This window comes from Lacerta agilis, chromosome 6 (assembly GCF_009819535.1).
Source record: "Lacerta agilis isolate rLacAgi1 chromosome 6, rLacAgi1.pri, whole genome shotgun sequence".
Lineage (NCBI taxonomy): Eukaryota > Metazoa > Chordata > Lepidosauria > Squamata > Lacertidae > Lacerta > Lacerta agilis.
This window is the reverse complement of record NC_046317.1, coordinates 56,524,416-56,537,219: the sequence shown is the minus strand read 5'-3', so window position 1 is coordinate 56,537,219 and position 12,804 is coordinate 56,524,416. Positions and strand designations below refer to the sequence as shown.

At 44.3% G+C, this 12,804-nt stretch overlaps 1 protein-coding gene across 6 annotated transcripts in view; it reads right to left on the bottom strand.

The window, feature by feature from the left end:
- IKBKE (inhibitor of nuclear factor kappa B kinase subunit epsilon) overlaps positions 1-12,219 on the bottom strand; it is a 35,779-nt gene extending 23,560 nt beyond the window's left edge. The window contains exons 1-7 of one of the 6 annotated variants that reach the window (XM_033152869.1): positions 12,042-12,219; positions 9,263-9,577; positions 7,636-7,776; positions 3,697-3,826; positions 2,930-3,111; positions 1,301-1,461; positions 616-726 (exon numbers count right to left, since the gene is read on the bottom strand). In XM_033152869.1, the coding sequence (XP_033008760.1) occupies positions 616-726; positions 1,301-1,461; positions 2,930-3,111; positions 3,697-3,826; positions 7,636-7,776; positions 9,263-9,349 (812 nt within the window). In that variant the 5' untranslated portion in view covers positions 9,350-9,577; positions 12,042-12,219. Of the gene's footprint in view, positions 1-615; positions 727-1,300; positions 1,462-2,929; positions 3,112-3,696; positions 3,827-7,635; positions 7,777-9,262; positions 9,578-12,041 lie in introns of those variants that run through there. The other 5 variants (XM_033152867.1, XM_033152871.1, XM_033152866.1 and 2 more) reach the window with 5 other exon arrangements.
- Positions 12,220-12,804: the final 585 nt, after the last annotated feature.

Here is a 12,804-nt window from a genome sequence, read left to right as displayed (position 1 = left end):
AAAATACAAACTCGTGGAATCCCCACCTTGAGATGTGGTGATAAGGACTGATTTAGATATATTTAAATGAGGATTAGGCAATTTGATGGAGGTTCTTAAAGCCTGTCAGAGTTCCACGATCTCTCAGGTGCAAATTATGTACGTGGGTGGATAACTATGTGCCTTTCACAAACAATTAAATAGCAAAAATAAACAAACATGACCTGCATTGTGTGAAAGAGCCTTGATACAGTGGTACCTCTGGTTGCAAACGGGATCCATTCTGGAGCCCCATTCGCAACATGAGCAGAACGCAACATGAAGCATCGAATCTGCGCATGCACGAAGCGCAATTTAGCGCTTCTGCGCATGTGCAACGTGCCGAACCCAGAAGTAACCCATTCTGGTACTTCCATGTTTGGCGCGTTCGTAACCCGTACTGAACACAACCCACAGCTATCGTAACCAGAGGTATGACTATAATAAAAAATATGAGCTGTGCATGTTTACTCAAAAGCAAGTCCCACTGCATCCAACAGGACCTACTCCCGAGTAAGGATTAAGATAAGAAAGAGATTTTGCTGCAGAATTTCTAACACTCTTGATCATTAGCTTATCCAATCCCTTTCTACTTACACAGAAAGCCGACATGTGATTGGAAGCTCATAGGTCCACATGATGGCTCCACTCTCTTGCTCTTGGGTTCCTGCTATAGCTCCAGTAGGTTTCTCAGTAGTTATTTTGTACCTGTTGAATGAAGCACCCCATCTCTAGGAGTTAGCAAGAATGATGAGATTATCACCCTTACACAGATATAAAAAGGTAAAGGACCCCTGACAGTTAAGTCCAGTCAGAGATGACTCTGGGGTTGCGGCGCTCATCTCGCTTTACAGGCCGAGGGAGCCGGTGTCTGTCCTCAGACAGTTCTTCCGGGTCATGTGGCCAGCATGACTAGGCTGCTTCCGGCACAACGTAACACTGAAACCAGAGCAGCGCACGGAAACAGCGTTTACCTTCCCGCTGGAGCGACCTGTTTATCTACTTGAACTTTTTGGTGTGCTTTCAAACTGCTAGGTTGGCAGGAGCTGGGACAAAGCAACAGGAGCTCACCCTGTTGCGGGGATTTGAACCACCGACCTTCTGGTTGGAAAGCCCAAGAGGCTCAGTGGTTTAGACCACAGCTCCACTTGCTTCCCCTTACACAGATATAGGTAACATCAATTTCGGTGCGTTGTGTTCCTCCTCTCTCCCCACCCCCCACTTTTTAGTGTGTGAAGAAGAGATAAAGCAGGCAAATCAAGAAAACATACAAAATACATACATGATTTCCTTGTTTCTGCGTGGTCCCCCAAATGGGATAAATGGGAGGCTGCCTGTGGCTGCATGGTAAAATGTCACCCCAATACTCCAAAGATCTACGGTCACCCCATAAGCCTTCTGTTGGGGCTTCTTCAGCACTGCTCGCTTATACATGTCTGGGTGCTTTAAGTGATAAAGTAAAAGGAAAGGAAAAAAGGAAAGATGGCTTAAGTATTAAGGCCATTCAAGCTTCTAAAAGCCACAAATGAAATATGGAATAAAATAAGTAATGCATGCTAAAATTAGATCTGCAACATTCAGTTGATCAGTTAGATTAGAACAGATGAATGACTTAACTAAAAAACCCTACCTCCCATTAAAACAAGCAGCAGTTTTTTTAGAAAATATATTTTTAAATAAGCTCACGTCTAAAAACAGGAGATGGAAAGCACCATCTTTAAAAAAAATGTACTGTATTCTCCTTTCTCTCCCAAAGAAGAGGAATACCTATAAAATGTGAACAACCTAAAGTGAAGAATATGTGCTTCTTGCTTCAGAAGTATCAATTTTATCCAGATATAGATTATGCCAAACTGTGGGAGGCAGTGGAGGATAGGGGTGCCTGGCGTGCTCTGGTCCATGGGGTCACAAAGAGTCGGACACGAATGAACGACTGAACAACAACAACCAATAACTTGATTAACCTGGAGGCAGAACACAACCATCATGACCAGCAGCCATTGAAAGCTTTATTCTCCATGAATTTGTCTGATACCATTTTAAAGCCCCCACCACATCCTAGGGCAGCAAATTCTTTAGTTTATTAATCAGCCTATACTTTCTTTCATCTGTTCTGTATCACCCTTTCTTCAGCTTCATTGGAAGACTCTGCAGGTTACCCAAACGTAACCACCCTAATAGCACAAAGCACAGTAACCCCCATTAAATGTTCCCTTCTTCTAGAAAAATTTATAAAAGAGTGGAACGACTTTATACAATATCTAAAGAAAAGATGTAACACCAATACAGTAGCTATTATGGAATAGCCTCTGCCGCACTACAAAATGGAAAAAAAGAATAAAGAAAAGGAAATAGAAGTTAAAGATAACATCAAAAGAACAACATTCGGGCTGAGTCCCAAATATTGAAAGTATATTTAATATTAAATTTAATGAAGAGATAAAATGGGAAGCCTTAGGAAGGAACTATAAATAATTTTAGCCTTACTGAGGTAATCAGGAGGCTAGAATAAGAGAGTATTTTTAAAGAATTCATTTAATAAAATTATCCGGATTAGTATTACATGAATCTATATCTATTTATTTGGGTTTGTTTTTTGTGTATTTGTATTATGTGATTGTATGTATTTGTATGTGTGTATGTATATGTACATGTAAGTATGTAATTTGTAATTGTAATTTGTTTAATAAAAATTATTTAAAAAATAAATAAATAAATGTTCCCTTCTTCTGGAAATAGAAGATTGCAATGTCCACTTTGGACTGGCCATATTTTTCTATTTAAAAAAATGATCCAGCTCTCCGTGTTCCAGCTGCAAAAAACACCTCCCCCCCTCCCAATTATCCGTCAGTAGGAATCTTCAGCCTTCTTTTACTAATAAAAAAAAATTCCAGCATTCCACTTTACTCACAAGATATTCTTCTGTCCCATAAACTGATTCAAACTTTTCATCATCGTCTAGTTCTCGGGCAGCCCCAAAATCAGTCAGTTTGTAGATATTTTGGTTATCGTCTCCAACCAGCCTCATGATGTTTCCGGGTTTGATATCTCTGTGGACAACCCCATTCTGACGGAGATGGTTCATGCCAGCCACTAAGAAAGGAAGAAAGATGTGGTCACTCTTCTATAAAAAGGCACTAACAGGAATCAAGAATTTTCTGGTCTCTCTGGGCTTTCTCCCATGACAAAAGTAACATGAAGATACACAATGATCTGGTTCACACATAACACTAAACCATGGCTTAGATCTATGGTTATACGTTGCTCATTAACCAATACATTGGGGGGGGGCATTGGAACTGGATTGGGACTGTTTGTGGTAGAGGGGGATTTATGTATTTGTCCTTATCAGGGTCCTGATTGGAATTGATCCTTCCAGACCATGGCAGATTTCACTTGTGAATAGTGGGGGCAATTGAAATCAGGGCCATGTCAGGGGCAAAGGCTTAAAGCCCCCACCCTCCCACACTGTGACCCTGATCCAGCTTGGCTGCCCACATGCTGGCTACTTATGTTTAAAAAAGTAAACACACCATCGCTAAGTCCATGAATAATGTCACATCTAGTTTGGCACTGTATTGGAACACAGGAAGCATTATGTTTGAAGGCTGTGCAAAGTCATTTGGAGGATGTAAGATTCATCTTGGCCCACAGAGCAGTCGCACTTACGGTACTTACCTACACAGTGCAACACTATGAGGAACTCTGATTCTGACAAGCCAAAGGCATTTTCTGGGTCTTCTAAGAGGCTCAGCAGGCTCCCACCTGAACAGTACTCCATCACCAACACCTTCTGTTTGCAGCTTTCCTGTGTTTGAATTTGAGGGCAAAAATGAAATCGCACCTTATAGGGGTTGAACTGTATGCCTGATAGCATGCGCTCCATTACAGAATGTGCTAGTGCCCCAGACATCTCATGCTGCCACAGTAGAAGCTAGCATAAATCCCCTGCAAGACTAAGGGCACTAATACATGTCATGTGTTTACACAATACAACTGATGAGTCTGGTTATCTGAAGAGGAAGATACAAGACCAAGTGGGGAGGGGGCTTCTTAAGCCTTCCCTTTATGCTGTTTTTCCCCCCTTCTGAAAATCCACAAAGCTGCTTTTAACCTCATTGGTAAAAATATATGGGTGCTTTAATCTGTTCTCCTTAAAGGTAAAAGCAGTTGCGAGCAAAGGGGTGTGCATGCTGTTATACACCACATGTAGTTTCTGGTTAATCAACTTTTCTATTCAGAAAAGAGCTAACTGAAGAGAGCAAAGTAATGAGAGCAAGTAAGCAACCTTCAGACACAGCCCAGTCCCTTTCCATTTGATACACTTCATCTCTGTGTGCATCTTGAGTCTCTTTCCAAATGATAGGATGGAAGCAGCGTGCAGAAGGAAGTGAAGTGGAGACCATATAAGCACGTAATCTGAAGTCAGTAAGACCAGTAGGGGTAAATTATCCCTGTGTATATATCTGGGTTTGAGCCCCAAGGTCCTGTTGGGTCAGCATCTCAAAGCACATTCCCACCGTAGGATGAAAATGAGTCCTTTTGGCCATAGCAGTGTTCTCAGGTTAATTTTTACTGTTTGGGGGAAATCTGAATCTTATTTAACATGAGAGCAGTCCTGCCGGATCAGGCCATAGGCACATCTAGTCCAACATTTCTGTCTTCATTTGGCCAATTGGATGCCCCTGGGAAGCCCACGAGCAGGACCTGTGTGCAACTGTGCTCACCCCATTCGTGATTCACTGTAGTTCACGCAACTGTCACACATGGTGATAACAGGGGTTTAAGCATGTAGCAATGTCTGTTTTTTCTTCTTCAGTTAATTACAGGTGCAGGGGATCTGGTTGTGATCAGCACTGCAGCTCATGGGAATTCAGGGAAGATTTATTCCTTCCCTTCCTAGACATGATTAGGACAAAAATCCCACACACACACAAACACACAAGCTATGGGGACGTGTAAAGTTCCCATTAGTTTCTAACCCTGGTAGCTGTGCCAGAGATAGTGGGATTTTTTCATCCTGATCATGGCTGGGGAGGGAAAGGATAACTCCTCACATATGGTGATCTGTTAAAAATTGGGGTGGGCTGCATCTGGAATGTAGCTTCCACACAGCAAGTCACTAGCCCTTAAATGCACACTGAGAACAGATTCGTGACAACGCAGACACTTGGCTGCGTCACTGCCCCTGGACTGGTAAGATTTTCCAGTCTACTAATTGCTCGCTGCTAATAGATCGGGTGGGTGACAAAAGCATTTAGCACTCAAAACGACGCCTTTGCCTTTCATTCCTAAGAATGACATATGCTGAGACTGGTCCCCAGGAGAGACTGCAAAAGATAGAATGGCACAGTAAACTTGGAAATCAGGGATGGCACAATCCAATAGCTTACATGCAAGCCAGGAGGCAGAGGAACTGCCTCTTATCCTTGTTTACATTTTCTACTTCCTTCATGGCTATCAACACTCATTCCTCTATTCCCTTATGAGGGGAATTCCCCCCCCCCCCCCGCCAATTCATCAGTGTGCTTAAAGCTCAAGTATGCTTAGGCAAAAAAAAAAAAAACTATACACTACAGCTCTCCTGAGACTATACCACTTCAGAATGCAGGTAAGAAAAATGTATGATTGAACTCTGTGCATTCTTAAGTTTTAAATTTTAAAAAAGCCTATAGCACACTAGAGTCTTACTGTCTTACTGGCTCTCTACAAGCTGAGAGGATCTAATTATTATTATTTAGGAAAAGCTTCAATCAGAGGTAGCCAATGTGCCATTTTAATCATCCCTATTTAAGGTTGATGTGAGTTAAAACACCTGACAGATATTACATTGGCAACCCTTGCCTGAGTTGCTTTCCCCCTAATCTCACTGTCTGGAAACACTTTCAAACCTCAGGATTTTGAGAGGTTAATAACATTCTGTGGTACACAGATACGGAAGGGAAATTCCCAGAAAGATATAGGCCATTGGCACATTGTAAAATAGGAACATAGGAACAGGGGCGTCGCTAGCCACTGGGCTGCCGGGGGCGGCAAGCCCAGCGGCACCCATGGGGGCGGGGCGTCGCTCCATGCGCATGACGTCATGACGCATGCGCACGGCCCGCCCCTCTCCCGCTGCGCTCCGTGAGCGGAGCCGTCCCGGGGAAAGGAGAGGGGTTCGGCCAGCGGGGGGTGTCATTCCCCTCGCTGGCCTGCCCCTGTCCTTTCGCCCCGGGCTCCGCTCCCTGAGCCCAGCGGGCAGGGAGCGGAGCGGCGGCGCGTGGGAGTGGTGGGAGGGGCCGCCGCTTGTCACCCCACGTGCCGCCGTTCGCTCCGTCGCCCCGGGAGCAGCAGCACCGCACACACTGTGCGCCGCTGCTGCTCCCAGGGTGACGGAGCGAGCGGCGGTGCATGGGGGTGACATGCGGCGGCCCCTCCCACCACTCCCCACGCACCACCGGTCACCCCGGGAGGAGCAGCGCTGCAGGAACGGGGTGCTCGCTCGGCCGAGCGAGCACCCCGTCCGTGCAGCGCTGCTGCTCCCGGGGTGACGGAGGGAGCGGCGGCGCGTGGGAGTGGTGGGAGGGGCCGCCGCTTGTCACCCCACGCGCCGCCGCTCCCTCCGTCACCCTGGGAGCAGCAGCACCGCACACACCCGCTAGGGGCGGCACAAGGGGCGGCCCGCCCCCACCGCCCCCACCCTACAATGCCCCTGCATAGGAAGCCGCCTTATACCAAGTCAGACCATGAGTCCATCCACCTCAGTACTGTCTACTCTGACTGGCAGCACCACTCCAGGATTCCCAGCCCAACCTTGATATTCCAGGAAATTAGCCAAGAACCTTCCTGCATGCATGGAATTTCCCTTTTTTTTAAATAGCCACTGCACACAGATGCTCTACCACAGAACTATGGCCGTACTCCTTTGCTGAAAATGGATGTTAATGAGGAGCCCTGGCACAAATTAAGGCAGCAGTAGAGATTTTTTGATGGGCTAGCAGGTCAGCAAGTGCCTAAATCAAGAGTACCCAAGTGGTGTCCTTCAGACAAAGTTGGACTTCTAACACCCATCAAGCTGCACTTATAGGTCATGTGGGCTGGGGCAGGTTGGAGTTGCAGTCCAAGCACATATGGATGGCACCACACTGCCTACCTCTGATCTGAATGCTGTGCCGAAGAAGGCAATGTTGTCCAACATGCTGGTGTGCCATTGGCAAAAATAACAAATAACTCCACATGGCACATTTAGTATAAACAAGTGACCTGATAAACAGAAGTGGTGTTCAGGCAAGGCTAAAGTAACAGTATGCTATGTATGGAGGGGAGAACATATACACATTGTATAAACATCCTTGATAAACAGGATTCAGTAATCACAGTGTGAAGAAGTGTGCATGCACACGAAAGCTCATACCAAGAACAAACTTAGTTGGTCTCTAAGGCGCTACTGGAAGGATTTTTTTATTTTTTATTTTGTTTTGACTATGGCAGACCAGCCCGGCTACCTACCTGTAACCAGTAATCACAGTGTTCAGTTAAGATACGTTTTAGTGGGGTGTTACACAATGCCACCGTTATCACACCAATCATAACACATATATCAGCCTTTGTTTGAGAGTGAAAACCACAACTTACAATCTCTTCCACAGCAAAAAGCTTGACAATGTTCTGGTGGTTTAACTTCCTCAGCACCTCAAACTCCCTTATCTGCACCTCCTGAGGTCTCATGTAACTGGCATTGTTGAAGACTTTCACAGCAACCAGTTCTCCTGATTTCTTGGGGGGGGGGCAGGGAGGAAACAAAGTGGATGGTTTCAGGAACCTTTATTCATTCTATATGACCCTGCAGCATGTAAACATGAAAGAGGAGAGAGGCACATCTCCAAAACATGCAGCAGACAAGTCACCATATTTTGTTTACTTATTCCAACGGGTTCCAGCTATTTCATTTGCTCTGTAGAATACTCTGAAGTGATTAACAATTTAAAAAACCCAGATTCAAATCCAATACAGATACAGATTCCATTTATATCATTTGTTCCTCCATATAGCACCCAAGGTGCTCAGAAATAATAAAAATGCAATAAAAAGACCTATAAGAAGATAAAAGAAAAAGAGCAGATAAAGCTTGTCATCCAAAGAAAAAGGAACAAGGAGGAGGGGGATAAATAGTGAGCAGGTGAAAATGAGCTGTTGCTTTAAAAATTCCAAAGGAAGCAGAGCTAGTTCCAGAGGCTGGAGGCCTGCCTAAATAAAAAAAAAGTATAGGCCTTTTCATGGGAGGCCATAAGAAACACAAGAAGGCCTTCCTAGGAAGGGAGTGCCAAAGTTTGAGCAGAGCCACTGAGTATACCTCAACTCAGAACTCCCCCAAAAGTGTCCCAGATATTGGTAGGACTGAGAGAGGAGCCTCTGCAAAAGATTTCAAAATTTGATCAGTCTTCTATGAGAGAAGGTGTCCCTTCACGTTACCTGGTCTCAAGCCACGTAGCTTTGAACACGCTAGCCATTTGTTGGATGTGCCTCTACACACAGTTGCTGTGATTTTTGCTACATCAGCACAAACTCCCCCAATGGCAGAGCTCTGCTCTGCTGTCGCACTCAACATCGCAACAGCCACATTGAGCATGATTGTGCTCTAAGCAGCCACGTTAATGTGAAGACACATGCATGAATAGGGCCCCATGGTGGCATTTTTTTCTAGAGGCAACCCAGTTTTCAGGCAAAAACTCTGCCACCTTAGTTTCTCATGAGAATGAGTTAGACCTGAAACAGCCCTGACAATAAAAATCACAAGACTTATTATGGTACAAAAAAAAACCACTCAGCCCATAACTCACCTCTTAGCTTCTAGTAGGAAAAAAGGTTCAAGATGTCACCTTGGCAGCTCAAAGCAATACCCATACACATTCCAGAAGCAAGTCTAGCTTTCTAGGCGCATCCCAGCTCTCAAATCCTCTCCTGGTCTTCAAACCAGTTCCTAACTAAACCATACAACCTTCATCTGCCTCACTTAGGGCTGGCCTGGTAATACACTTTCCATTATTTAAATTAAATTGCTTGGATCATGACTAAATTATGTCCAATTGACTTCACATGTGTCAAATCTGTATCCAATCCAATGTGTTTATGCCAATTATGTTATGTTCCAGCTCGAAGACTCACTTTACGGTCATGCCTCAAATTTATGTTGTGCAATTCCTTTGTTAAGTGAACACCACACTCACAGGGCATCCTAGTTCTATATATAAAGCCTCCTCACCTTGTTACGGGCTTTGTACACACTGGCTGTGGCACCTTGACCCAGCACATCATCCGTTTTCCAGAGGTAGTTCAGCGTGCTTTGCATGGCCAGAAAGGCAGTGGTCTGCTTACGTGCTGCAAGGTAGATGGAAGCAGGCAGCAAATGTCACCAGCAGGCAAGAAACAAGCTGGGTCAGGTGTTTCATCAGCTGAGCAATTTCTCCTCCCACTTATGCAAAATGATGTTGGGAAATCCAAGTCTTCAGATCCCTTTTCCAGGAGAGACTCTGAATGCAAGTAGTTGAAGGAAGTCTGAGCTGGGATAGGAAACCACCTAGAGCAGTAAGCAAAATGGTCAGGGCACAGGATTAAAAGGCCATTCAAAATCCTTCCAGCGAGGTGGAGCCACCCTAACCCTAACCCTATTGTTAGTTCAGAAAGCAAGAGGATTGCAAAACAGCAGGTGATGAGGAAATGCTCAGCTTCTTGCATAAAGAATAATGAAATCCCCTGTGTTGCACCAACAGTTGGCTATGATTAAGATTTTATCTCACTAGTTCCTCCTCAAAGACAGTAGTATCTCTCATGGCCATTTTCTACTTTTTATTTTAAATGGTTAAGCACCTTAAGCTAACCCTTAAGATACAGGGCTGAATGCTTACTAGAATAATCTCATTTGGAAATCTAGTATATATTTGCATCCAGATCTGCATTGCGGCTAGAAACAAAGCATGAACTGTTGTAAGGTGATGCCCGGAGAACATCAGTCTGGTGATAATGCAGATCTGGAGCCAAAAGTATACTTGGCACCTGATTTTCACTGCTACACTACATCAGCACCACTTTCAGCCATTTCATAGTCTACGGTACTACAGCATTTAATGGAATTCCTGAATGATCCAAGGCTTTCATGTATAGTTACATTTATATAGAAATCTAATAAATTTAGGCACCAGGCACCAGTTCCTCTTCAACCAGACCTTTGGCTGATTGCTATTCTACAGCCTTTTAAATGTGACTGTAGAAAGGGGGATTATTGTACAGTATTGCTGTTTTGTTTTTAATTACTTACTTGTTTTTATCCCACATTTTATTCTGTGAAGCACCCAGGGAGATCTTATGATGAAAGGTGATATATAAATTTAAATAAATAAATAACAGTTCTTTTGGGCAAGAGCCTTAGCTCAGTGTTATAGCATCTCCAGGTAGGACAAGGAAAGACTTTTGCCTGTATCCCTAAAGAGTCACTGTCAATGTAGACAAAACAGTGCTAAATGAACCAGCTGCCTGCCTCAGTACTGTATAAGGCAGTTCCCCATATTCTCCATACTGCTATGTTCTGCCTACACACATGCACTCAGCTGTCAGAATTGCTGGCGCTGACCTATTATGTCTGGTTGTGTATTTTTAGCAGAAGTGCAGCCACATCGGGGTTTGGTCCCATGTTAGGATGAGCTCAAGGAATGTGATCTCTGAACAATTGTCTGGCCTGAGAGATATTGCATATAACACATGAAGTAACCTTAGAAAGCCCCATCTTTCATGTCCATCAGTATGTGGCACACTCCTGTACACGCTCAAGGATAATTAATTTAAAAATTCAATCCAAAACTATGTTCATCCAATCTATATCAATTGCACACAATTTCTTGTCCAGCATGAAACGAAGACGGATCTCAACAGTGTTCTCTCCGCCATTTCTAACAATTTCACCTTAGCTCTCACTGATAGCCTGGTAAGCTATAGGAATTCTGGCTGCAAATAAAATTTCAGCCAATGTGAAGAACTCACAACCTTGGCAGCCACCTTCACACCACATGAATGGGCCAAAACATACACACCTCTTAACAAACATTTTAGTATTCCTGCTATTCACGGAAGGCAGAATGTTTTAGCGTTGATTGTAGCGTATCCTCTGTGGAGTCATTCCCAAAACATACAGCATACACAGGGGGAGAGGAAAGTTCCCTGAACATTGACCAATTTCCTTTTTTAAAAAAATTCCCCTAATTTCTGTACTATGGGAAGTAGAAACTGAATCCGCCAGACTTTTTGATATATTGGATGTTTTATTCCCCTGAGCACAGAAGGAAACAGCAGATACCAGATACCACTGTTTCAAAAGGGCCGTTTTGCTAGCTATGGTAAGAACACTATTTAGCATTCCTTACGAAGGCTTGACAAGAAGACAGATTTATATTAGCATGTAATGTACCTCCAATAGATGTGGTCATGTTAAAGTGCATTAGCACCTTTGATTAAATGGAAACATCCAGACTCCACTCAGGAGAGGACATCACAGTCTTAAAAGATACTGAGGCTGTGGTGTTAATGCTGTGATGTTAATGCCCATTATTTAGGTGCTCAGGGCATCAATTTAATAAATAATAATAATAATAATAATAATAATAGGGTGCAAAGATTAAATGAACAATTGCTGCATCCCCTGTGAAAAAGTTTCATAAGTGCCTCTGGGGCTCATTAAAGAAATATAGCAAATGTTTCCGTATAAAGCCTGCTTCCACGAAAATATAAACTCCACCTTTGCATCTCTCTAGTCCTTATATACGTTCCTTGCATGCCTTGCAGAAAGAAAAAAAACATGCCAGCGCAATTCAAACACGGCATTGCAGGCAGGAACAAACACACCAAAATAGGATAGGATTTGCACACTACAGGGAGGAAGTGTACAGGCACCGTTCGTCTCCTACAACTGCCAATGTAAGCCGGACGCAAGGGAGAAAACGAAACAGCTCAGCTGCAGGTTTTCACAGGTACATGAGAGCAAAGGATCCTACCTGAAATCGGACAGTCGGTTCTCTCGAGAGATCACAGCTCAACTGGCTTGGTCAGCGAGACCCCATTCAAGCTCCACGCAGGCGACCCAGTCAGTTTGCAGCTCCTCTGGCTGCCCCAGAGCGACTTCCTGCTTTCCCTTTCTCTTAAAGGTACACACACCCGTCTTCTCGGCCCTCCCCGCAGCAGCCGGCGGGAGGAAGCAGGCGCCGGCTGTACCTTGTACCAAATCCTCCTTCACTTTCCTCACCTCTGCGCCGCCAGTCAGTGCCGGATTTACGTATAAGCTAAACAAGCTATAGTTTAGGGCCCCACTCTCTTGCGCCCCCCAAAAAAAATTAAATAAAAAACACCTGAATGTACATTTCCAAAATATAAGATAAAAAACAAATACTGTAAAATAAAACCTACATAAGCAACAGTGTTGTGTAGACTCCTATGGTGTAAGTACACAGCAGGAGGCCCCATTAGCTAAAGTGGTACCTCAGGTTAAGAACAGTTTCAGGTTAAGAATGGACCTCCAGAATGAATTACCTAAGTTCTTAACACGAGGTACCACTGTAATTGGCCCCGCTTGCCAGCCTGCTCCCTGAAACAGGGGTCCCCAAACTAAGGCCCAGGGGCTGGATACAGCCCAGTCGCATTCTCAATCCGGCCCGCGGATGGTCCAGGAATCAGCGTGTTTTTACATGAGTAGAATGTGTGCTTTTATTTAAAATGCATCTCTGGGTTATTTGTGGGGCATAGGAATTCATTTCCCCCCCC